General features: G+C 39.2%; 3 protein-coding genes across 7 annotated transcripts in view; 2 read left to right on the top strand and 1 right to left on the bottom strand.

Moving 5' to 3' along the window:
* Window positions 1-3418: 3418 nt before the first annotated feature.
* LOC111344504 (uncharacterized) lies at window positions 3419-15889 on the bottom strand. Of its 2 annotated transcripts, none has more exons than XM_088751983.1 (3): window positions 15417-15889; window positions 14718-14875; window positions 3419-6739 (listed from the first exon to the last, which is right to left on the bottom strand). In XM_088751983.1, exons 1-3 carry the CDS (start codon window positions 15619-15621, stop codon window positions 5078-5080), a joined length of 2025 nt encoding a protein of 674 aa, XP_088608109.1. In that variant the 5' UTR covers window positions 15622-15889; the 3' UTR covers window positions 3419-5077. The 2 variants fall into 2 exon arrangements, with proteins under 2 accessions (XP_088608109.1, XP_022807470.2); XM_022951735.2 differs by having other exon boundaries at window positions 14718-14812; window positions 15417-15886.
* LOC111332760 (uncharacterized) lies at window positions 9086-11403 on the top strand. Of its 3 annotated transcripts, none has more exons than XM_088751994.1 (2): window positions 9086-9285; window positions 9572-11403. In XM_088751994.1, exons 1-2 carry the CDS (start codon window positions 9175-9177, stop codon window positions 9644-9646), a joined length of 186 nt encoding a protein of 61 aa, XP_088608120.1. In that variant the 5' UTR covers window positions 9086-9174; the 3' UTR covers window positions 9647-11403. The 3 variants fall into 3 exon arrangements, with proteins under 3 accessions (XP_088608120.1, XP_088608118.1, XP_088608119.1); XM_088751992.1 differs by having other exon boundaries at window positions 9101-9285; XM_088751993.1 differs by lacking the exon at window positions 9086-9285 and adding an exon at window positions 9303-9412.
* Window positions 15890-16048: 159 nt separating the features above from the next.
* Window positions 16049-25432, top strand: part of LOC111330510 (protein mono-ADP-ribosyltransferase PARP14-like) — a 15370-nt gene continuing 5986 nt past the window's right edge. The window contains exons 1-9 of one of the 2 annotated variants that reach the window (XM_088751968.1): window positions 16049-16297; window positions 17821-17945; window positions 18482-18767; window positions 18857-19144; window positions 19328-19567; window positions 20019-20258; window positions 21577-23843; window positions 24022-24246; window positions 24714-25432. The exon at window positions 24714-25432 is cut by the window's right edge and continues 854 nt beyond it. In XM_088751968.1, coding sequence (XP_088608094.1) covers window positions 16138-16297; window positions 17821-17945; window positions 18482-18767; window positions 18857-19144; window positions 19328-19567; window positions 20019-20258; window positions 21577-23843; window positions 24022-24246; window positions 24714-25432 — 4550 coding nt within the window. In that variant the 5' untranslated portion in view covers window positions 16049-16137. Of the gene's footprint in view, window positions 16298-17820; window positions 17946-18478; window positions 18768-18856; window positions 19145-19327; window positions 19568-20018; window positions 20259-21576; window positions 23844-24021; window positions 24247-24713 lie in introns of both variants that reach the window. The other variant, XM_088751967.1, reaches the window with a different exon arrangement.

The following is a 25432-nucleotide window of genomic DNA, read 5'->3' as shown; positions in this document are numbered from 1 at the left end:
CAACAGACACAGTTGATAAATACCGACTGGTGTTAGCTGCCAAGCCATAAAGATTTCTCAAAGCCTTAATAGACTAATCTTTGAATTGATAGATTTTTAAGAAAATTTTTAGCCTTTGATGATCATCTGAAACAACCTGATAAAAAATGTCCATCTTATGAGTAAAGCTAAGAAACCTGTAGGGCATCGGTATGGAAAACACTTCCCTTTTAATAAATGATAAAGTAACTGTGCATGTAGTTGAATATTGATTCCATCAACTAACTCAAAAAACGTATATCAGATGATAGTACTTCAATATAACTCGGGCATTTTTCCACAAACTAACTGAGTGTATCATTTACTAATGTGGCATCATAAACAACTAAAAATTAAAGTTAATATTAAGGTCAGCCTGATTGACGTACATTACAGAAGTATCAACTTTCCTAAGATGACAAGTTCTATACGCAGAGTGTGGTTAACGAAATATTCAGCTATGTTTAAGGAAACTAAGTATAATTTGTTCAGGTTGTACTAAAAAAATTATAACGTCGACAAAGCACGCGCGTGGTCTAGGGTTTGTCAAAATACTTTTGCTGGATCTCATCATTTTCTTTTTCTTTTTACTTGTAGCATTTACCTTGAATGCTTTGCTATTCCAGCCTCTTTCAAGAACTTTTGATGGTGAGCACTTAATCAGTAACTGAATTCGTAATTTACATAAGTTCTACGACAAAAGCTGACTTTGTCTTCGTCAGGTTTATACTGGGTATTATCAAATCATTCTTTATGCACGACATCAAAAGTCATAACTTCAAAAGTTACATTTGAGTCACACGATGTCGATTAGCGTTTCCCAATGTCACTGTGAAGAGAAAAATGATGCGCCACTTACATGTTTGATCAGTTCAAATTGTTTGAGTTACAGCATGCCAACTCCTTCCACATTTGACGGCCAACGATATTTCTAGTTTCTAGACCAGTTCAGATTCAATGACCTCTTCACTCATTCGTAGTTTCAATGAAAACTCAAAATGATATGAAACATTTCGTTGAAATACCTTTGACACGTTTGCAGTATCATGGTCAGTAAGGATTTCAAATACGGAGCGCAGCCTGACTTATCCGGTAACCTTACTCTAGTCTTGTTTCTTATTTAGCATCAACTGTATGCATTTATAAGCTAACTGCTCCAGGAAAGTATTTCTAAAGTTAGACAGATGCTTAGAATAGTTTGAACAGATCTAAAGCATTAATAGTCGACCCTTATAGACCAGGTCCAACCAGCCATCTCATACGAATTATGATCTTCAATACTGAATTTTCTCTCGACGGCGATGGTAGCACTATTTCATATCGAGTGTAGAATATTTTGCTGTTTGAAGGCAGGCCGTAAAGGTGAGTAGCAATGCTAAAGGCCTGTAACAAAGTATCATCAATTGTTGTGTGCCTTGTTGTTCTCGATTCCCGACTACTCCAGGGCGATCGATCATCAAATTTCTGGATGCTCCTCAAAAGAGACAGAAGACGTGTCTAAAACATGCATTTCAAAATTCTACCAAAGGAAGGTTTAAATTGAACAAAAACACTTTATTTTTTTTATAATGGTATTCATTGAGCGAACAAGGTTTTTAAAAAGAGAATAGAAGAATCAGTAGATGACCGAAATGTTCATATCGATAGGTCGTCTGCAAATCATCACAATCAACAATTCTCCATACCAGACTGGAAAGACATATTCTAAAGAAGTTGGTAAAAATAAATACGCAAAAACTCCAGCTAATTCTTGTAAAGTTTTGTTGAGAGAGAGACTTAGTCGAAACAAGAAATAAAGTTTAGCTGATGAGCCCTCTTAAAGTTGTATAGTTTTTACGATATGCCGTTGAGTGTTGTTTGTAGCGTTGTTCGTAACTAAATCAGGGATGCTTTAAGCTCGAGAAAAGGTTTATTGTCAGTCTTTTAAAATTACGTTTGTGGCTCCAAGGATCTGAGAATTGAAAATCATATCTATAAATATATGAAGGCACACTATCGAAAATTTCCTTGCCCTCTTTTTCACATGTTCTACTTGTGAATTTCTAGCCAATTTGGAAACTACTACACGTTATGTTGCAGTACCAAACAAGTATGCTATTTCGTTGAAAAGATTTCGGTAACTAGTGCAGTTAAAATTACTTCGCAGGAAACATAAACAAAACACCTTGTTATTGTCACTTATTTCAATGCTTTTTATAGCCACGGTCAAATTCCCCTGCGTCTTTCTAAGCGAAGCAGGCTTGGAACTCTTTTGTGTAATTAGAAGTCGGGCTAAATGTCGGACGGTTCTGGTCTTTTATTTCCTAGCTGGCTTGAAATAATAGCATTGAAGTCTCATTTTGTTCTTAGGGTACCACAGATTTCCAGAGAATTTCAATCTTTCGTAGCTAACAAAAATAACCACGTGAAAGGGAAGTACATAGAGGACAAAATATTCCTTTCCTGTTTATCATTTAACTACTAAAGGGTTACTCACCTTCTTTGCTGCTTAAGCCCATATTTTGAAGAATGCTTTTGTTTTCTCTCACAGACTGTAGAAAAGAGCTGATGTAAATATCCCAACCGATTTGGTGCTCTGTTTGCAAGGTGATTCGATCGCTCCATTTGGTTAACAAGCTGAGCGGCCGGTAATGGTCCGTTTGTTTGTCACTGAACACGACTGCACAAGATAAAGCAAACTTTGAACCCTCAAATATGTGCCAAAATACCGTAAAAGGAACAGTGATAGCAGAGTCAATAGACGGTTTAGTTCATGCTCTAAAATTCTGTTTAGCTCAATACAGAGGAAGTCAAGGAGCGGAGAATTACGCAGTTGGTGTCGTGTGAACTGATAACTACGAAAATCACGATATTTCCTGTCAATTCCATATAAGTAAAACTACTCCTGTGTAAAATGTTATAGAATATTAATTCGTGGTGAAAATGGTAATGGCTTCAGTAGACGATTGAAATGTTTTAGTTTTTTGCGGCTCTTACTCATGAAAGTGACCTAGTTCAGCTATCAAATCAGAGATAGGCAAGCTTTCAAAATGGCACATTTTCAACATTCCGCGACTTTTTATGGTTACAAGTACATAGCGAAAGTGTTATTGCTGACAGAGACAGGCACTACAAAAATCAACGCACACTGCCTATAAGAATGTTTCCTTTGTTAAATGTGAACCACTCCTGTTGGTAATTAGAGGCTTGATAAAGATATTACATGACGTTGTCGAAAAGACAAGCCTTGATATATTATCACTAGTTTCACGACGTCTTGCTTTGGTAGGGATAAACTCAGCGACAGTTTATTACTAGCGCCTTAAATTCTATAAATCTTGAATCAAATCTGCGGTTTCCGGCTTCCTAAAATTCCAGATCAAAGTTCAACAATCATCTAAGAAATGACGACGACGAACGCTTCCTGTTTATCATTTAATGCTTATCAACACACTGACTGTAACTAATAACATTAGAAAAATTGGGGACACTATAACATATGTGTAAAATAGGTAAGACGGCTTTGAAGAGATACACTCCCAACGTTTTCAAGTAGAAACAAGACAAAAACAAACAAACGAACAGACAAACAGTCTTTCATTTGTAACATGTAGGAACCTAATCATTCGTAACAACACATACGAGATAAAGTTTAGCGAAGTTGGTTCCACTTTCATCCTGCCCCTAACAAAAGGGCCTCACCGGAGCTCCTGGGCCTTAAGGCAGGTTAGGCCAGTCCCGATGGTGTTCGCTTAACTTTTGAGAAACTATTGCCGTCTGAAGCAACCTTTTGCGGTTCTAGCAACCTCGAGCGATTTTACTGAGCCTCTCTGAGCAAAATATTGGTTTAGGGCACATATCGAGCACGAAAAGTAACCAATTTCATGGGAAACTTCCATCTATCCGAATTTCAAAAGTGTTCAAACTTGATAAACCTTTTGAAACAAAACCTTCAACAAAAGGAGTATCTTGAAGGGGGCTTTGTTCACACACACATGGCATGTTGGCGATAATGCTCACACACACTGAGTAAGGGGACAGCGCAGTACCGATCAGAAATATGTAAATTTATATGTACAGTGGTATCTTACGATTGGTCGAGAGTCTCCGTTTGCACAATCGCACCTGGGAAAAAGATAAGGCGAGGCAGATCTAGGCTTGAGTTTGCTCAAGCTTTCTATAGTCTGCAAAGTCGTTTAAATCAACTTAGAGAAGGTAAATTGGTCAATTAGGCCGTTCCTTGTAACAAACAACTTAAATTTTCTATAACTTAACGTATCACAGAGTTCTTTAGACAAAGTATGTAGATACAACCGGTAATCGCAAACTTAGTATGACGAATATGTTAAGTCGCCACTCAACGAGGCTTCCATTGACCGATCAAGTCCGTCACAAAAAATCGCGTTTATCTCATGCCCTTTCAATCGACCCATGTCTATGATAGAACTAAAACGATCGAATATGAATATAGTTTATATCTGACCACTTGCAGCCCAGAGGCTGAATTACGGGTGCAGTGTAAGGTTGAGAACAGACGTCAGCATCTTAGGCGCCTCTGGCAGCCGCTTCAGTCTATCGATCTCACCTTCCCACCCATCCCACCCCAGGGGAGGACATCCATCACACAGTAATCTCGTTTGTGGGAAATTAACGTCTCCTACCCCAACCCTGCAGGAGACGGTACCTCCATTTATTCGTCCCTATCCGAGAAGACTAGAATATCTAACCATTTCTTGATGTTATAGAAAGGTAGCAAATTCTTCTCAATTACTTTAAGACCTTGAGTGTTGGTCCGGCCGGGGCTCGAACCCTCGACCTCCCGCACAACAGTCCAGCGCTCTATCCATTGAGCTAACCGGGAGGCGGTATTCCTTTAGATCACTCTCTACAGTCGGCACTAACCACTGCTTGATGAGAAAAAGACAGTGTCTGCAGTGACATTATGACTTTTAGTCATCTCACGTAGCGGGGAAGAGAAAATGTTAAAAAAAAAACGTTTGGCCACAGTAAAGCTTCCCCAATGACAGTTCCCGTTACGAGTACAAGTCTAGCTTAAGATTGGAACCGTGATTTCCTCGCGCTAAACTTTATCGTCATCATGCTCGTCATCGTCATCCTCAAAGTCATCTGCGATGTCATCTATAACGCCACCAAACTTTTCATTGAACATTTTCTCGAAAACATCCATTGAGTCGGCGTCAATGAGGACAAAACGAATATCGTTAAGTAAGCCTCTTGAATTTGCTCTCTCTTTTTCTCCATCGGTAGTTTTGCTTGGCGTCTCGTTTGGCGGCTTGGTCGATGTTTTCTTTTTATCTGTTTCTTTGTGTTTCTGGTTGCTTTCTTTTGACCATTTTTTCTTCGTACCTTTTTTCTTTGTTACTGTCGGCATTGTGAGATACTCCTCCACTGCGTTTAACATGGCAAAGGCGCATACGTCAATAGGGGCACCAAAGATGCCGGAACTGATAGCTGGTATAGCAATGGATGATAAACCAAGTTCAGACGCCAGCTTAAGACTCTGGAGGCACGCCTTCTTTAAAAGTTTTATATTATCTGTAGGTGAGTGTTTAGCCCACGTGGGACCAACTGCATGAATGACAAACTTACAGGGAAGATTTCCTGCAACTGTATGCACTGCGTCTCCAATGTGTAGCACTTGAAAGCCGTGTTTTCGTCTTAAAGTGTCAGATTCTCTTTGGATTTCAGGTCCACCTCTTTGGACAATCAGCTTTGCAAGGCCAGCTCCGTGGGACAAAAATTCGTTCGCAGGATTCACGATCGCATCGACTTCCTCGGCAGTGATGTCTCCATAACGAAGGGAGATACAGACACCATTTTCTGTTCGATAACTAGAGTTTTCAAAGGAAACTATTTCCGGTGCTGCCATTGCCATTGCTTGAGCAGCAAGGCCAGTATCATAGCTTTCCTGTTGACTTATTCCTCCTTTTACAGTTCGTCTGGCTTCTCCTACAGATGCAGCATCGCCATACACAAAAAACGGACCGTGTTCTTGGGGCCGGTCTATGATCACTGGGTAATTGGTCGCAATGTATTCCATTAAAGCGTTTGCTGAATCCTTGTCCACACCGTTTAAGTCCAGCTCACAAGTAGCCATACCCTGGGTGACAGTTTCGATAAGTTCTGATAACTCGCTGCAAGCGGCGTTGTACCTTGCAGGTTCACAGTTTTGTTTAGGCTGAAGAATAACTCGAGTACCCTCAGATGAAGCCGTAACTTCCAAAAGACATTCTCCATTGATTTCATCTAGCTTCTCTTTGAAAAACGTCTCCATAAAACGTAATGCATATGGATCTACTTGAAACCATCGTGCCTCTATTGTGGGATGTACACGTCCATCCTGGCTGTCGCTGTTGACTTCGTTGACTGGGATAACCTTGGTTCCAGGACTTTCATAGATTCTCGTAGCTACGATAACGTCAGATCTTCCAGGCGTTGTTAACGCCTTTCCTGCTCCACCATTCTCTACTTCTGCGCCTTTCTTCGCCAAAGAAAGATTGTTCAGTTGCACATCAATACGTTGACCTTCGCTTAAATACTTCATCACAAGAAGTTGGCACTCATTGATTCCCTTCAGCTTTCCAGTTAAAACAAACAATTTGTTATCGCAATAGAAAGACACATCAATGTCTTGTTTGACTTTTTCCAAAATCTGTCTTGCTTCCTGTGGTGATATACCCAACTCAATGGGATCCAACGTTGCCGTCACGTGAGTAAATATCTGCAGAAAATGATTACGGAATCAATAGCAGTTTAACCTGCAACCAGCGTATGTTCAGAATAAGATGCCTTAAGAGAATAAAGGGGGGAAGTTTCTAGAGAAACTGTGGTGCTGTGTCGGTGGGGGTAACAAGGTAATTTGGTAATATCAACTACGTTGAATTGTAAATTGGCCACCGTAAAGAGTTAAAAAGCTGACGTTTCGAGCGTTAGCCCTTCGTCAGGGCGAATGACGAAGGGCTAACCCTCGAAACGTCAGCTTTTAAAAAAAAAAAAAACCGTAAAGAGTTAAAACTCTTTACGATGGGCAATTTACAATGTCAACTTAGTTGATATTCCCAAATTGCCTTAAGAGAATGTTTGATACCCCGTCAAAATTGAAAAAGTTGCCCCGAGGAGTCAGCGTGCTCTTTGACTGAGCCAACTGGTCTTTCCCCCATCAAAAAGGATTCTTAGCCAACTCATATTATTTTCTTATTACAATTTGTTTCATTCTTTTTCTTAAATTGTTTTGTGGAAAGCCCCATTGAGGCAGCAGACATCAGGGAAAAATTAATATGCTATTAGTAGTAATCCCCATTAGAGGAAAATGTGGTAACACTACTGTTACCATGCCTCTCTTCACCTTGAATTAGGAATGGATTCCAACGAACTTTCAGGGAGACGTTAACGAACTTGTGCGCGCGCGACTCGCGTGCGCGTCGCTTTGGGATTACATTGGTTAAAATACCGTAAGCAAATCACGCGGACCTTTTTAATTTTTTGACGTGTGCAAGTTTCTTAGGAAGGAGTTTTATCGATTTTGAGTTTGTCGAGTGGAAATTTGTTTGGCGGTCGTTTCCGTTTACCGCGAGCTTATCGTTTAACGTCTTGGAATAAACGTGTATGGTGGCCGAGAACTGCCATTAAAAATATTCAAATTTATAGGAATTTTTTTTGTTATTCTTTTTTTAATTTCGATTTATTTCTCTTTTTATTTTTAAAATAAAAGCAAGTGAAAGTAAAATGTAAAATAGAAATAAAATGAAACCAAAGATAAATGAAATCAAATCAAAATTAAATACTACCCGGCCGAGCGTTGCCATTAGTTTTTTTTTTTTTTTTTTTTTGCGGTCGGAAAAAAAAAATTTTTTCGTGGCCGAACGCTGCCACATGGCCAAAGGCTGCCAAACAAACCCAGAATGCACTACCATCAAAAAGTTCATGAGAAGCAATTTCTGGGTCGAATAATTCATACCCATGTCCTTGTATGTCTAGCAGCATGAGTTTTTTGTCTGACTTTTCACAAGAAAAATGGTTTAGACATTGAGCCTTCTGACCCATAACATCTGTTTCCTCGACACAACAATCACCAGTATTGTTAAAGTACTTGGTAAACTGTCCATCAATAATCTCCTCCACAGTCACAAATTCTCCTTTATCATCTTCACCGTAGTAGATCTTTCTATACCTTAGGACCTCTCCAAATGCATGTTTTCCAATGATTTTTTGTTCCAACTGGCGAGCAAAATTCCTTGCAAGAAGATGCATCTGAACCGCCTTTTGGGTGTGTTGTTGGACAGTTTGCCCAATGTCATTTATTCCCTTCACAGCATTAGGAAGGTATCTTTTAATTACCCAGGTAGTCCCCTTAAACTGTGGGTGCTTTGTGGTTGCTTTGTATGCATTGCGAAACCCACCGTGAGCAAAAGGCTCTTATTCTTCGTTGAATTCGACAGTTATTATTATACAGCTTCTTTCCTTTAATTAATTGATGCGTTGTATCTCCTGCATCACGCTTCTTCCCTCTTTTCGCAGTCACTTTCTCTTTTAAGTTTTCCACGCGGCATCCGCCATACTAGAATCTTGAAAGGCATCCTGCAAAGAATTCTGGGTTTGTTTGGCAGCCCTCGACCATGTGGCAGCATTCGGCCACGAACAAATTTTTTTTTTCCGACCGCGAAAAAAAAAAAAAAAAAAAAAAAAACTAGTGGCAGCGCTCGGTCGGGGTAGTATTTAATTTTGATTTGATTTCATTTATCTTTGGTTTTTTTTTAATTTCTATTTTACATTTTACTTTCACTTGCTTTTATTCATAGTTAATCGAGGGGAATATTTAAAAAAGAAAACTGAGAAATAAATTGAGATTAAAAAAGAAATAAGAAAAATAATCCTTATAAATTTGAATATTTTTAATGGCAGTTCTCGGCCACCATAAACGTGTTTGTTGATTTCCGTTTCGCTTCCGAATAATCAGAGTACTTACCTGCCTGGGGAGTGGAGCATGGAGAAGGGTTGGGGGGAGGGCAAATACGACCCTGGGATAATACTAACCATAGTTAGTACAGGGGACTGGTTAGGAAACCCGGAAAACTTCAGAGGATAGGCCTATTGTTTGGGTTTTGATGTTGAACCATACCATCACGTGACCCTGACCGTGCACACATTTCAAACAAAATGGCGGACGACCATAACAATTTTGTATTTGGAGGAGCTTTAGAAGCAATCCTTGATGCTTTAGAGGCCAACGAAGACATAGAACAGGAATTTATGGAAGCTGTAGATGATGTGAGTATAGAACATGTATTCTATCGTTCCTATGAACTTGTTTGAGTCAATTCAAGACGCTTAAACTTCGGGTCTAGCTGCTTTCGAGTGTGATCGAATATCTTTAGTATATCATGTAGCAGATGAGGTATTTATTCTCCCTTCTAGATTCACTGCCTATTTTAATAGTAAATTTCATTATTTAATTGTTAGATGGTGGCAAGTTTCATAGAATGACCACAATATTTCAGAACTTGGGTGAACGCACTGACTTGACTCTAACCATGATGTTGTTGTTTTTGTTCAGGTAGAAAAGATCGAAGTTGTTTGCGAACTTTGTGCTAAAAAGTGCAAAAGCAAGCGTGATCTAAAACGACATTAGACAATGAAACACAAGGAATTAATCAAGGAACCAGTTGTCCAAAATTCAGTGGAAACTTCCGTCGGAGAAACAATCAGAGCTGCAGACAAATCGCTAACAACAGATGACCTGGTAGTTATGGTTGAACAAGTGAAGTTAAAACTCTCTAATACCATGGTCTATCAAGAAAATATTAGAGAAGAGTTAAAGGCATATACTTTCGTAAGGCCTAGAGAAGATTCGAAAGAACTTGGAGTTTTAAAAGAAGCCTACGATGGATTGCTGAAAAATGGGTATCATGAAAAGTTTTACAGCAAGTACCACTCACAAATTCCCTTACATGCTGTCAAGTATTTTCCAGGGCTGTCAAGAAATGCAGCAACATTGCTGTGCACTAAGCTTGCTGATAGAATGGTGTCATTCAGTAGAGAAAAGTTATTGTCTACTGTAAAGGGAAATCATGTTAAGTTATCTTTACCTGAGAAAGAATTGGCTGGTCTGCAATATCTAGGAGGCTATGTTTTACATAATCTGCACAACAAAATAGCAAAATCAAAGAAAAGTGAACTTTCTGAGAGCCAGCAAGCCATGTCCTTTTTAAAAGCAGGAAAAGCAGTCAACCAAACTGAAAAAAATCTCTCTAACTTTGACAGCATCTTTGGATCGTGGAGGTTTATGGTCTATTTCAGGTGATGCTCAGAAAATTTTCTTGAGAACAGAGCATTATTTTAGAGTTAATACTTCGAATACTGGATTACAAAGCATCAACATAGCTGAAATAGTGGATAAATGTTTTCATGATGAGGAAATCCTATCTAGTTGTAACTCATTATTATACAACTCTCAACTGAAAGTAGATAAGAAGGTTGTAAAGGATGTTCTCCATAGCATTTTAGGCTTATATTTAAGGGTTTGATCATTCTCTTTTGCTAAAGACATAATTCAAAAACATGAGATAAAGACAAAGCAGAATAAGGCAAAAGGCCTCAGAAAGGAAATTAAGAGGAGTACCCAAGAACAGGACATGCCAAGAGGTCCTTGAGAGTATAAAAAATACTCCCCACCCTTGTTTAGATTAGAAAGATTAGAAATGGTTTTTCATTTAAGAAAACTATTTAATGTTATTTTCAAATACTTCTGATACTTACATTTTTACATTTCCAATGACAAGTAATTCATAGCACAATTTCAATTCTAAATTGATATTAAATATTTCATTCTTGAACAAAACTATACCTGTTTTGTAATGTCTCTTAAGAATCTTGTCTATGTTATATTTCTGAGTTATTATTCCTAAGATAAGACAGTTTTCAATTTAACCTATGAAAGAAAAAGAACTTTTCTTGCCCTGATGCAACAACACATAACAGAATGAATTTTCACAGGATTACTAGAATCCAGTGATCTTTCTAGTGCTGGTATTTTTGTTTAGTTTTCACAATTTGCAAAATCATTTTTTTCAGGCTCAAGAGCACAGAACATGGCAACTGAGAATAAAAGTCACTCAAGGAAATGACATAATTTTTCCCTTATTTCATTTTAAATAGACACTGGACAGGAATAGTGCTAGAAGATTCTGTGTTCTATACTTTTGAACTTGAAATTTTTTTGAAATTGATTATATCTGGCATTGGTGAATGATAGTGAACCAATGGAAATCAGTCATGTGATTTAAAGTACTCTATTATGTTACTGTTTCTGCGATCATAGTTAGTAGAGGGGGTTCCCTCTACTAACTATGCTGCAATAAACAACAATAAAACAATCCAGTGATATAATCCTGACGTTTATACCTTATGTAAAATATTGATTGAATACTGTAGAGTTCATTCTTTCCTTTTTATCTTTCTGCTGGGTAATGGGTCATGTGTCACTTGCTCCCATGCTCTTTTCTTTTCCTTTCTTCCTCTGGTATTGCCACTCTGAACTGCAACTGCCCTTTGGATTCTAATTGTGTTGGCATTGTAACCAAAGGTCTTGATATCAGGGTTGTCATTTCTTCTGCCAAGTTTTCTCTGGTTGCCAAAGTACTCCTCTGTTGGATCTTGGCAAAACCTTTCAGTAAGAACAAACTCAATTCCCTCTCCCAGTAGGAACTTTGTTGCTTCAATTACAGAGTAAACTGTAATTTTTAAACCTTCATAGGTTTGCCACGAAAGGAACATGCGGCTTCTTGCACTCTGGGTAAAGTTCCCGGGTCTGTTCTCTGTGCTTTCCTTCCACTTCTCTAAGTACTCTAGGAACTCTACCAGCCATTTGAATCTGAAATCATCAACTGATCGGTATGGAGCCAAGAATGGCTTTCTCTTCCTTTGGGATTCTGTAGTGCTTCTCACATTGAGGCAATCAAAAAAAGAATCCATCATTTCGCACAAATTGGCCGTTGCTTCAGCCTCTGGTGGCCCAAAATTCTTTAACACTGCAGCCACTGAAGCACTTAAGACTTGGGCAGCCAAGTTGACTAGCATTACTGAATAAGAATTGAGATTTACATGGTCATATGTTAGTTTTGGCAAGAGCTTCAGACCATTCTCTGCATCTTGAAAGAACAGCTCTGTAATATGATGCCAAAGGATGTAGGAGCCATCATTCCACATATATCTGCTACAACTTCCAGAACCAGAGTTGTGCAAACAGTTTCTGGTTGTCTTTATTAGATGAGGTGCATCTGAAAAGAAGTACACAAACCGATGGGGAGCAAATAAATTAATAGTGCGATAAAACACATCTTTACCTGCATCCCCATCCAATGGTTCATGCAGGCGATAAAATCTTCTGTTAGGAGATGCCCCATCAGATGTTGCTGCAATCACCCACAAATGGCAGGTAGTCTCTAATATGAAAACAGCATCCCAGAAGAGAGGCATCAACTGCACAGCTGTCACACCAGAGGTTGAAAAATGTGCAAGGCAGAACTTTAGCTCTGTACAGACACCTCGTACCAAGAAGGCCAAAGCATGAGTTGCAATCTGGTCAACCTTTTCCAGGGTGGCAAAGTTAACATCTGGATCACCAAGATCTGTGTATCCAATAAGGTCTCCAGAAACTTTGTCGAAAACCAGGTTGGCCATCACCTTCATCTCATCAAACATGAGTACTACGTATCTTTGAACATCAAAATATGATGAAGTCATACTTATTAGTTCCTTTACCACTTCTTCCTGGAAGCCCCTTTCTGGCTTAATACAGTTTCTGTAGTCTCTTAGTCTGCGTTGGCTTGGAAGAACCAGTACTTTGCTGTTGCGCAATTCCTCATAGCAAGATGGAGACTTGGCAGCAAGTGATAGGCAAAACTGAATCAACATGGGGTGATATCTCACACCAGATGGGCTACTAGAAAACAGTTTTTGCTGCTGTTGCCAAAATAATCTCATGAATGGTGTCATTTTATCACTGGATTGTCCAAGAATTGTGGTGAAGTCATTTAAAGCATGATCTATTTCAATGCTGGACTTAGAGATTTCTTTCCTCATACTGTTCAGTTCTTGCTCCAGCTCTGCACATTTCAATCGCTGCTGTTGAAGAGATAATTTTAATCTCTCTGGTGCTGTTTTACTTACAGGGGCATTGAGCTTTGCAGGTACAGATAGTCTTCTTGTCTTGATTTCTTTTTGCTTCTGGTATGAAGAAAGATAACTTTCACATTAGTTGCATCTTTCTGTTTCTTTACACATCAATAAACACTCATTAGATCTCCAATATTCTTCGTGTGGAAACATCTGATGATTGTCCATTGCTAAAGGGTCTACTTGTATAGGTATCACATGGTGAACTGAAATACTTGACATCTGACTTCCACCACAAGGGCTTCCTATTCCAGCACAAAGAGAGTAGCTGTCCATTTCCTTCACAATGTTACTGACTGGGACATTCAGCGATCTTAGATGCTTGATGTAAATATCGTGAGTTTCTGGAAGAAAGCACCCAAATACCTTGATTGTGAACCCCAGGCTGTCGTCAACAATAAGTTCCTTTTCTGGGAGAAGAAGGTTGTCTTTCATCTTTGTAATGACCAGTCTATCCTTGGATGTCTGAATATTCCACTCGTTGAGGCTCTTTAAACTTGGTACTCTCTTGCACAAATCGCCAAAGGTTTTATAAAAAGCTGATTTCACAGGTTTCGCGCTTTCTGTAGTTACCACGCTTCGAGCAGGTCGAGGTACAGGTTTATTCGTTTCGTGGCTTCGCTTCGGCATGTTTAATAATGGCAGCGCTCCAAATCGTGGTTTTTTCTTGATCATCTTTTCGGATTGAACTATAGAGAAAGACAGAAGGTCATTTTAGTTATTCCACGTTGGAAAAATATAACATAAACGAGGGTACAAGTGAATATGCCCACTTCAAAGTGAAATAGTTCAACACACAAGGAACGTAAAACAAAATCAACTTTACTTACATATTTCAACATCTTGAGGGTGAAAGTGCTTTTCGCAGGTGTATATAGTATCGTTTTGGATCTTTTTTCGGAATACTGCATCAACTGTTCTTGTCTTGGTAATCTCGCTGAGCCAAGCATCTCTCCATTTACGATGGCCCTCGTCTTTCGGTGCAGGCAGTTTCCAGATACCAACACCTTTCGTCCTTCTCGAGGTTCCACAACCAAAAACCGAACAGTTATCTCCCGGCATGATGATTTATAAATAGTCAAACTACATATCTCTTGGAAACTCTTGATTAAACTACGTTTGAAGCATAAAATACTTTAAAATTTGTCCTTGATAAAGTCACGCTTCTCGAAAGACAGCCGCCATCTTGAAAGCGTGTGCACGGTCATAACCACGTGATCACACTAAAACCATAACAATAAGTTACCCCTTTGAAGTTTTCCGGGTTTCCTAACCTGTCCCCTCTACTAACTATGTACTAACTATGTGGACTGCAGCTTTAGCAGTGTGAAGACGTAACCTTGTATTGTCAAAAACAAAAACCAAATAAAGATAAACCCATGTACAAACCGAACAAAACAACTGACAGACAAACCAGAAAAAAGGAAGACAAAAACACTCCAACCCAATGCCGCAACATGCTCACAGAGGATATGCGTTCGTTGTTCCTTGCGTGACACAAGGATTTAATTTGCATTACAACCTACCTCATTGATTGTTGGTTTGCTTTTGTCTGGAAGCCGATCAACTTTAAGCAACACTTCTCCAATCCTATGTTCTCCTTTCAAAACCTTCTCTACAGCTACGAAATGAAGAATGAAACACATGATGGCCTCCTGTGCAACGGCTTGCAAAGATTTCTGACCTCAAATGATTAGCATAACATCCGAATGAACATAATTAATCACATATTTTTACGGCATTTTCACCAACCCTTAACCAACATAAAGCGCGTTTATTGTGACTTCAAGGCACAAGTTTTCTTTTTTCCTAACCTATTTACTACTTTGCCATCTTAATAATTAATTCCTGTTGAGTGTGACGGTTGAATTTCTTTCAGACCCATTGTTTACACGGTAGATAAATATCAAATGCTGCCTAGGTAAACTGGTGTGTGAAATTACTGATGGATGAACTTGTTTTCTCTCTGACTACACTGACTCCCTAAGCTAAATAGCTGATAACCAAGGGGTTTAGTAGATTGTTTCGAATATATATAGATATATATACACGGGACGAGTGTCGAAAGGAAGGCTCCCGCGTTTCTTTCGTTCAGACACCTGAATATCAAACGAACATATTCACTCTCAAATGTCACAAACTGCGATCATTTTCTGCTATTAAACTTGCAATTGCCCGAGGAATGATGCTGAAGAACGAAAAGGAATGAAACAAAATAAACTTACTTTCTTTTTCTTCAAATGTAATCACTGCATTGTCTCCATTTTGCGAGAATTTCACAGATGACACGTCGCCGCCGCCATGTTTACGCTGCTGAAAGTGAATAACAACAGCTTCTTCTTTGGTTCCTGGAGTAAAGCCCGAAACTAAGATGCTCTTCGCAATGTCGTCTGAACCAACATCCGCGAGAATGGATAGATCAGAGGCCATAGAGAGTCGAGTCTGCGAGGAAATCGCTTTCCCTCAAGGCTGTGTTGAGAGACTACCGAATCTTCAAGAAGGAATCACGAAATCACAAAGACTGTCAAATTTTGCCACGTAATGTGGGGAATCCCCGCATGATCTAAAGGTTGGAATGCAGAAGGAAACTTTGAGAGCAAAAACTACACGAATTCTGTGATAGACACTAAAATAATTCACTTGATGTGCCACAGATTTTCTGCATCAATGAACACAATACTTTCCGAAATCTCATTTTCTTAGAATTTGCCTAAACGATAACATTTTTCTGAGAAAAATAGCAAAACAAACAGGGTGCAGCTTTAACAAGCCAATAGCGAACCAGCTTAAGTCGGATGACCAATCAGCTTCTTTTGAAAATGAAACCTTTTTAATATTCAGAAAACCCCGTTTCTCGAAATAAATTGTAATTCCGTCTCTCTAACAGGATCGAGAGATGTGCTTCTGATTCATGGGGAAACATGTTTCGATCTTGAGGAACTTGAAATGAACAGTTCACGGATTTTGGTTTCTGGTTTTCCAGATGGAACAAGCCAAACAGCGTTGATGATATACTTCCAGTCGGTGCGAGAATCTGGAGGCGGAGATGTCGAAAGTATCGACATTGATCGTAGAACAGCCCGAATCACCTTCGAAGAAGCTCAAGGTAGATCGTTTTGAGTCAAATATGTCAGAGTGCGGTATTCTCACTTAGTCAGGGGTTGTAATCTTATCGTTCAGTTCAGAGTGAAGATGATGAAACCAAAAACTGCTTACAAAAGCTTACAGACATGAAACCGAAACTGAACTTCCTGTGGCAATTATCTGATTTATTCAACGCCGGCTTTAGGCCAGAGTGAAAAGAAAACTCGTTTTTCATGAAATTCTGTTTGAATTGAGCTTTAGGAAAAGGGACCTACCATAAACCTTTGGAAGTCTAGCGGGGAAAAAGGTTGTGCGAAGGTCCGTAAATTTGAATGAACTTTGTGACGAGTTCAAACGCGTGTTCGCGCGCATGCTTAACAGTATTGCCTTTGTTATGACTTCCTTGTCGTATATAACTTTGCCCGATATTCACGCAGTAGTTGCTTCAAATCTTGAGAGAGATATAATCTTCACATCAAGGCAATGCCTTGTCGGTTTTATGTTTCTACTGAGATGCAACGTCTTTTATCAAAGTTGGTCATCAATACAGTGTGTTGAGTATGAGTAGCCAAAACAAAAATGCTGTTCGAAGCAAGAATGATTGATATATGAAATAGTACGAATACCACAAAAATAAACTCGATCGGATAAAAACTTTCGGATTAACTGTTATTATCCAACTGTATTAAGTAGAGTACAAATGACGCGCGAATCAAGCAGAAGTATCACACGACATTTGTACTTGAGTCTTTACTCGTTGTTTGTATTTTGACTCGCCTTATGGGCTCGTCAGAATATGACACTCAACTCATAAAAATACTCAACGATACTAGATTTGAATGTTTCTCAGGCGCACTCAGTCTGCTAATATTAATGTATAAAATCTATTTCAAAACTGACAAGAATAAGGTGAGTAAGTTTCTAAAGAAACTGTGGTGCTGCGACGGTGGAGGTAACGAGGTAATTTGGTTTTATCAACTGAGTTGATGATATAAATTAGCTACCGTAAAAATCTAAAAGCTGACATTTCGAGCGTTAGCCCTTCGTCAGAGCGAATGACAAAGGGCTAACGCTAGAAAGCTCTGAACTCTTTACGGTGGCCGATTTACAATATCAACTCAGTTGATAAAACCAAACTACCTGACGAAAATGAGGCCACAACGACAAGTCCTATCCTTGTATTTCATTTACACTCCACTCAGTGTTTCTTTTCAATATCAAGTAAGATATATTTAAATTCACGCAGCAACCAGGTAGACAATCAGACATTGTTTGATGCTACTCTGGTTTTAAAGAATTAATCTTTAAAAACAGTGTAGCATCAAACCATGTAAATCAAGTAATATTGTTTTACTTTAAGCTAAGATATACTAAACGCTAAAGTTGAACGAGAAAGGGTTCAAATTTAAATAATTATTCCTCAGTGATTTCAAAATCAAATACATTTTAGGGCTTTAACGAGCATTCATTATTTGTACCATCGTAATGACATCCACAAGAGGTGTAATCTAACTACCATATCTTTTTAAATTGGAACTGATATAGTCGCAGACAGAGTGTTGAGCCGATCCCATACTTTTAAGAACTGCACGCTTCAAGTTACTCGCATGCCCATGCATCAAGTAAAACCTTCCAGATTGGAGGAAAATAGGAGAACTTCACTGGATGAGGTAAGTCCACTTTTGTACAAAGTGCATGTTCCATGCGGTAGAAGTGTCCCTTAATGAAGGCAATAAGGCAAAAGTTACAGAGCCATTTTCTCCTCTCAGACGAAAGTAATTGTCTCTGGAAAAGACGAGTAGCTGTGGGTGGTCCAGAAAAGAGGACCCACTCAAAAATGGACACTGAGGTACATAGTTTCCTTGGAAGCCCATACCTCAGTATGCTCACCTTACAGTTTCATGTATCAATTCAATTCAATTCGCATCATACCTCCGAAACACGTTAGCACTGCGTAGCTGTGATGTAATGTTCAAGTTGATTTGTGCATTTCTTCGCATTTTGGAATTCAGGAAACTCATTGAATGGCTAATGCTGATTGTTGCATAGCAATTCACAGAAGTTCTCATTGAGTTTTTGTTTTTGTTTTTTTTTTTGCGCTGATGGACACTCAAAGAATGAATCATATACAGTACATGCTATGACTCGTAAGGTTAGAGGTGCCAAGTCCCTTAAAAATCATCCATAACTTTTCACGTTTTAGCAGTTTAAAAATCAAGACACTCGTCAAAACAACAGGAGACAGCGAGATGACGCTTCGGAAGAACCTCCTTCTCCTCAAGAGTCTGCCTCTGCAGCATCAGCCCAGAATGGATCACCAATTCCTAAACTCCAATACACAATCGAAGTTACCGGTTTGCCAGAAGATGCATCTGAGGATTTGGTAACAAACTACTTCGAAAACACCAGACGTTCTAAGGGGGGTCCTGTGTCTTCCGTAGTCATGACACCCGAACTTCGGAAGTGCCTGGTCACCTTTGAGTCTCCTGATGGTAAGAATAAATGATGACTGAATCATTACATCATTATATGTTTTGGTTTATTCTTAAAACGTTTTGGTAACGGTTTAAACCTTTTTTAGATGCAGAGCGGACGATAAATTATTCATCTCATGTGTTGAGCGGAGCAAGTATACAAGTCTCACTGTTTGAAGAGGAGGAGGAAAGTGCCGTAAACTCCGGTGAAAACGGAGAAGACGAAGAGGAGGAAGATGGCATCACCATTATTGTCAGTGGCATCATGCCCTCCACCTCAGAGGATGCAGTGATCTTCTACTTTGAGAATTCTAGACGATCAGGAGGAGGCGATGTCTCCGATATCCATTTCAACGAAAAAGGGGAAGCGATCATAACTTTTGCTGAGGTTAAAGGTATACGACACTTTCTTTGAAAGGTCTTCAATTTGACAGATTTATTAATAAGTTCACGTCTTTCTTTAGAAAAAGTAGTCAAGTTCAAGGCTCATGCAAATGATAAATGTCAAGAAAACGTTCTTAAGCGTAATAATAATATTTTGATTACATTAATATTTTTAACTTTGATATTTATTACAGACCTGCAGCGCCTTCTCGAGGGGTCACACAAAATTGACGGCCAAATGATAACAGTGGTACGACAGCCTCCTCCGAAAAAAGTGCCGCTTGATCCATTAAGAGTTCATGTTCAAGGAATCAGCGAAACGACCACTATAGATTGTTTGTCCTTTTATCTGGAAAAGTTTGCTGGTGTTGAGGTTGAAAAGGTGTATCTTGGTGAAAAGAATAATGCCCTGGCAGTTTTTGAAAGTGAACCAGGTAATTTTATGACTACAAAGGCTTAGTCTAGATGACATTTTCATGGCTATCTTGTTTTTGAAGTCGATTCATATGCAAAAAAAAAGTGGTGAGTAGTATGAGTATAAATGAAAAATAAAAGAAGCAACATGAATGAACAATCAGTTATGACTCGAAATTTAGAGTGTAATAATGACTTAAGAGTGTTGTTACGGCTTAGTCAATCATTTTCAAACATCCTTAACCCTTTTTTCGAAACGTTGTCATACTTGTATAACTATACTTGTACTTAGGACAATACTTTTCTTCGCTACTTGCATCAAGTCCTTGTTCTGGTCAATACATCTAAGGTATCTAACGTTGCTAAGAAAACACCGATCTTCACATTTTGTGTGTTGTGTTAACCAAAATCTTTACACCGCTAATTACACGAGTGACAATATCATTGTTCTGCACGAACTATCTATTTCAGACTTTGAATCACTCTTGCATAAAGTTAACAAAGATAAAAAAGGCTTGGAGGGAAAGAAACCGCGGCTGGAAAGAGTAGCAGTCTGTTCATGTATTCTGGTCACGGGACTGAAGAAAGAATCAACTGATCACACCATTGAGCTTTATTTTGACAATGAGAAACGAAGTGGTGGGAAGGATGTCTGCAGAGTGGAAAGGATTAGAAAAGACCAGGCTTTAGTCTTTTTTGAGGATCATACAAGTAAGTAGCTGTTCATTTCTCTTGGGTATAGGACATACTAAATGACAAGTTAGTTGTGTTTTAAGGGTTGACATGACATGATATGCATAGGTTTATTCGAGTGCAATTTGGTGTTGAGAAGTACAAAAGAATTGAGCCCTTAGGGCGAGTGCAATTTGTAGTATATGAAAAATTTTCAAGTACTTATTTACACGAAATTGCACGAAAAATCATGTTGCTACCTCTTAGTACATAAAAAAAGTATCACAGAAAGTCAAGACAGACAAAATTTTGACAGCGCCCGCGCTATTTATAAGTTGCACTCATTTTACAACTTTGCACCCATGTTACATGAAAAATGCACTGGTTTTCAGCCAATCAGACCCGCGTAATTTTTTCATGTATACTATTAGAAAGATTTAAAGCCTCTGAGGTAAAAACAGAAGTTCAGTACTGAATCAATATTTATTTCTGAGTCATATTTTCTATTTTCCTGTCAAGTTAGATAGCTACTCTTCTTTTTTCAACCCAAAAATTATCGTGGAAAAAGTGAGGGTCATTTACGCATGTGTCCGATCATATTAACATTTCAAAATATCACAACGGAACGAAAACGCTAAAGGGGTTTTCAACCACGCCCTCCTTGTCTGAGTTTGCAAGTGCGCGTACGTCTGAGGGTTCATATCCACAAAATAAAGCAGAACAGCATTCTTTTATAACTGTATGACTTCTAAGCTTGTTTAAATTAAATGTTAGTTTTCAATACATATTTTGCTATATTCTACCTATGCAACATAATTATAGTTCCCCCTTTATTCTGTATCATCGACGACTGAACCTCCCTCCCGTTCGCTGCCCCTAAAAACTACGTTATTCCCCCTAAAATCCTCAGACTCCTTCCCCCCCCGGCGGTAAATAATGACTGTTCCCTTTGGTTATCTTAATATGTTTCTTTGAACAAAACCGTCATTAAGTACGCCATCTCCTTGTTTCAGTACTAATACGAAATATTGGCGAAACCAAGAGATTATAAACGGAGCAGTTTAAAATTTCTTGGTAAAACAAAATGAAGAATAGCATGGGATCTGATTTTGCTCAATGCTTCAGTTACATTTAACACAATACACACAACATCTGTGAAGAGCTAGCTAGCGAGGTTAAAAGCAGACAAAAGCGTCTTCAGCAGAAGTATTGACAAGAATTCATGATTAGTATACTGCAGTGGATGCTGTATAAATGATATGGGCTTTGAGTTTTTATTTGACTCATACGTAGCTGTGTGTATGCTTTTTTTTTGTTAACAATACCAAAAGAATACTGAAAGGTTTCTTTCATTCAGGTGTTCAAGATGTAATTGTAAGGAGTCAGAGGCAGGCGCACAAGATTGATGGAGCTGAGTTAGAGGTTACGCCCTATTACCCTTTCCTCAAAAACGCAGCCAAGACAACGGAGATGGAGTTTGATCCAGATACTTACCAATATATTAAGGTACATCACAAAATTGAATTGCAAACGTCACTCGAGAAGTACAGTGTAGAGGCTGAACTCTCAGATGGCTCCATCCTTATAATTTCGCCGACGGAAACCAAATGCGACCCTTCATGGGAAGAAGGAGCAGAAAGTTTCAAGAATTTCCTGCTCAGTTTCAAGAAGTCTGAAGTGCCCGTTCCTTCCGAAATATATGATGAAGTCTCAAAACGCTGGCAAGGTCAAACGCCCTCACAGGGAACAGCCAATTTTCTGCTCTCATTTGATAACCACAGAAGACAAGCAGTAATTCTTGGCAAGGAGGCTCTCGTAGAGAAGGAAGAGGAAAAGCTGAAGAAGCTGATCACAGATGTAAAGGAAAATTCAGAGCTGATGAAAACTGTGGTTGAGGTCGTGGAAACTAATTATACTAAGTCTAGACTTACTTTGCTCGAGATGTCAGGCCTGTGTAACACACTTGCCGATAAACACCGACATTTAAGTATTAATATCGACAGTACTGGAGAAAAACTGTGTTTCAAGGGTCCAAGAAAAAATATCCAGGAAGTCAAACTAGAGGTGGTTACATTTATTTCAAAAGTAATTGAACGAACGACTGAACAACCGACCGGCATCATAGATGTTTTGAGGCAACAACACGTTTCAAAATTCATACAAGAACTATTTGAAAAGAAATCTATTCAGGCCGTAATACTTCTCGACCAGGGGAGAAGTTCAAATGAGGTCCAAGTGGTAGGCGTTAATGAAAAGAACGCAAAAGAAGCAAAAGTTATTTTGGAGGATTCCCTCAAGGAAAAAAGTATCCATCTTAAACCTGAAAATGCCCAAGTCATCAATGGCCGTGAATGGAAAGACTTTAAGTCGTCGCTGACATCAGAGTTGAAAGTTGGAATAGCAGTAGACGCCTCTGTAAGCAACGTGTGGATTAGTGGTATTTCAGAGGATGTCGAGCAATGCTCTGATCAAATGCAGAAGTTTCTGGAAATGAAAACCATATTTCACAAAGTAATTCAAGTTGAAGAGGGAACAGGACGATTTATATCAACATTTTGGAAAAAAAAGCTGGAAGCCGTAAAAGGAGAACTTTCTAACTGCTATGTTGACATGAGAGTAACCTCCGATTACATGGGGATAGAAGTTTCCGGCACCACCGAAGGAATGGCAAAATGTATACCAGAAATTCATGATCTCATCGGTGCTGTTCAGAAAGAGCGCATGACAGTTAACAAACCGGGAATGAAGAAATTTTTTGAAGACGTCAAAGGAAAAAGCATCCTGAAATCTGTTGAAGATTCTAGCAAGTGTGTTATTTTGACTTCTGAAAACAATGAAGTCCAAAACGTGCCTGATTTCACAAGGGAAGAACACATGGCTGCAGAGTTTTTTTGCAGCTTTTCAACAAAACACGGAAAGACAATTTCAGTGATGAAAGGTGACATTACAAAGGATCCTGTGGACGCCATAGTAAATGCCGCAAACGAAAGATTGCAGCATATAGGGGGTGTCGCGTATGCCATCGTGAAAGAAGGCGGAAGAGAGATTAAAGATGAATGTGATACTTTCATCAAACAGAATGGTCCTCTACTCGTTGGCCACGTATTTGTGAGTACCGCTGGGAGCTTGCCCTGTAATCAAGTTATCCATGCTGTCGGGCCTAGATGGGATAAGGGTAAGAGACGAGAGGTAGAAGTAACACAAGAGGAGCGCTACCTGAAACAAGCGATCATTAATGTTCTTGGGGAAGCAAAACATCTTACATCACTGGCCATTCCAGGTGTCAGTTGTGGTATTTTCGACTTCCCACGTGATCTCTGTGCTAAGATTATCTTAGACACCGTACTCGCGTTCTGGGAAAAGAATTCAAACTGCCGTCTGTCAGAAATTCATCTCATCGACAAAGACGACCAGACTGTCAAGGCTTTTGAGGGAGAACTGAGAAGATTTTCTGACCAACAGACGTTTCGTCCCCGTAAAGTTGGAAAATCTGACTTTGGCTCCGCAGCTAGCGACTCTGGTAATGCTCGTACTGGTCAAGTGAGAACGGCGCGTGCTCCACGATCGTTTGTGACCCAAGGAATTCGCGTAACAGTTAAAAGCGGCGATCTGGCTGACGAACAGGTAAGCAGTAATGAAATTATGAATATAGAAAATCTACGACAAACTCGCCTCATTTGTATTAAACAAGGGATGTTCCGACATTGCATCAAGGGGAAGTATTCCATCTCGACAAGGGCACACGTCTGTAATGACGATTGTATTAATTAACTGCTAAGGTACTTTTCCTTTGTTTGTTTAGGCCGATATTTTGGTTGGAACAGCGGCATCAAATCTCAGTTTGTCTCAGAACCCCTGTGCGAGGGCACTCAGTCAAAGAGCAGGACCAGCATTACAACGAGAATGCGACAACATAGGGCATGTCGCTGTTGGTGATATTGCCGTTGTCGATCAACCAGGAAACCTCAAATGCCAAGCAGTTTTCTTTGCTGTATGCTCTGAGTGGGAAAGTGGAAAAGGAAAAAAGGTATATTTGAATCATGATATTTCTGCTCTGTTAATCAATAAGCAAAACATTACTAATAGGTGAACAGATAAATCGGAGTGATTAACTACTTATTGAATGAACGGCTGATCGACTGACTAACCGATGGACTTCATGAATAAGCGAGCTACAGGCTAACAGAGTACTCCTTTAGAAATCCAAATCATGGCCCTCTGAATTTAGTGCATTTCGTTCGACAATATTACGGTATCTAAGGAAGGCATTTTGTCATGAAAAATCTCTTTTAGTAAAAGTACAAGTCCTCGCCAACTACATAAGTAGCAGTCGTCTGTTTGAATATAAAAGGGAAGTTATTCTTTCGAACATTAAAATCACATGTGAGTTTTTCGAGACTTATCACCGCGCTAACTGCTATTAGTTATAATTTGAGATTATCGTGGTCATTGATGTATCGAGTAACTAATACGTGGAGACCTCTATATTTTCAGGTTTTGAAGAAGATAATCCGGAAATGCCTTGAAGAAGCGACAAGAGCCGGAATGGCATCCATTGCATTTCCTGCCATCGGAACAGGAATACTTGCATTTCCCCGTGCTGAGGTTGCAGAAATCTATTTTGATGAGGTAACATCTCACAATAAAAAAAACCCGTCAACTACACTTAAAGAAGTTAGGTTTGTTCTCTATGACAAAGACTATCCAACTATCCAAGCCTTCGAAGAGGAGTTAAAAAGAAGAAATAGGGAGAACGCGCCTATTCCGGTCAAGAAAGCCGCGCACCCAATTGAAGTACAATCCGAGAATAGCCCCTCTTCGGCTGTCCAAGTATTTTCTTCTCCTACCATGACATTTTCTCAAGTACGAGAACGACGGCCACATCACTTGGAAACAAGTCTTGGAGCACTATGCTTCCAGGCTCAACCAGGCGACATTACTGACGAGAGAACGGATGCCATCGCCATTATATCTAATCCTGATCTAGATTTGAAGAGAGGGGGCGGTGCGGGGGCAGCAATTCTCAGGAAAGGAGGTGCCTCCATTCAAAGAGAGTGTAAGTTATGTGGCCCACAATTACCCGGATCAGTTGTAGTTACAAAAGCAGGTAACTTAAATGCAAGTTTTGTCTTCCACATAGTCCTTACTCAACCTCTAAACAACAAAAGCATCAAAGCAGCAATAATGATGTGCCTTCAAGAGGCTGAGAAAAG

This window comes from Stylophora pistillata, chromosome 3 (assembly GCF_964205215.1).
Source record: "Stylophora pistillata chromosome 3, jaStyPist1.2, whole genome shotgun sequence".
NCBI classification, from domain to species: domain Eukaryota; kingdom Metazoa; phylum Cnidaria; class Anthozoa; order Scleractinia; family Pocilloporidae; genus Stylophora; species Stylophora pistillata.
The sequence above is the reverse complement of the archived record's forward strand: the minus strand, read 5'-3'. Positions and strand labels throughout refer to the sequence as shown.

Excerpts from the sequence above, each read along its gene's own strand:
- LOC111344504 (XM_088751983.1), bottom strand. The coding sequence starts at position 15,621 with ATGGCCTCTGATCTATCCATTCTCGCGGATGTTGGTTCAGACGACATT. Across the intron at positions 14,876-15,416 it reads TACATTTGAAGAAAAAGAAA|GTCAGAAATCTTTGCAAGCC; the intron begins GTAAGTTTATTT and ends TAATCATTTGAG. Across the intron at positions 6,740-14,717 it reads GCAAACCAACAATCAATGAG|ATATTTACTCACGTGACGGC; the intron begins GTAGGTTGTAAT and ends CATTTTCTGCAG.
- LOC111332760 (XM_088751992.1), top strand. The coding sequence starts at position 9,650 with ATGAAACACAAGGAATTAATCAAGGAACCAGTTGTCCAAAATTCAGTG.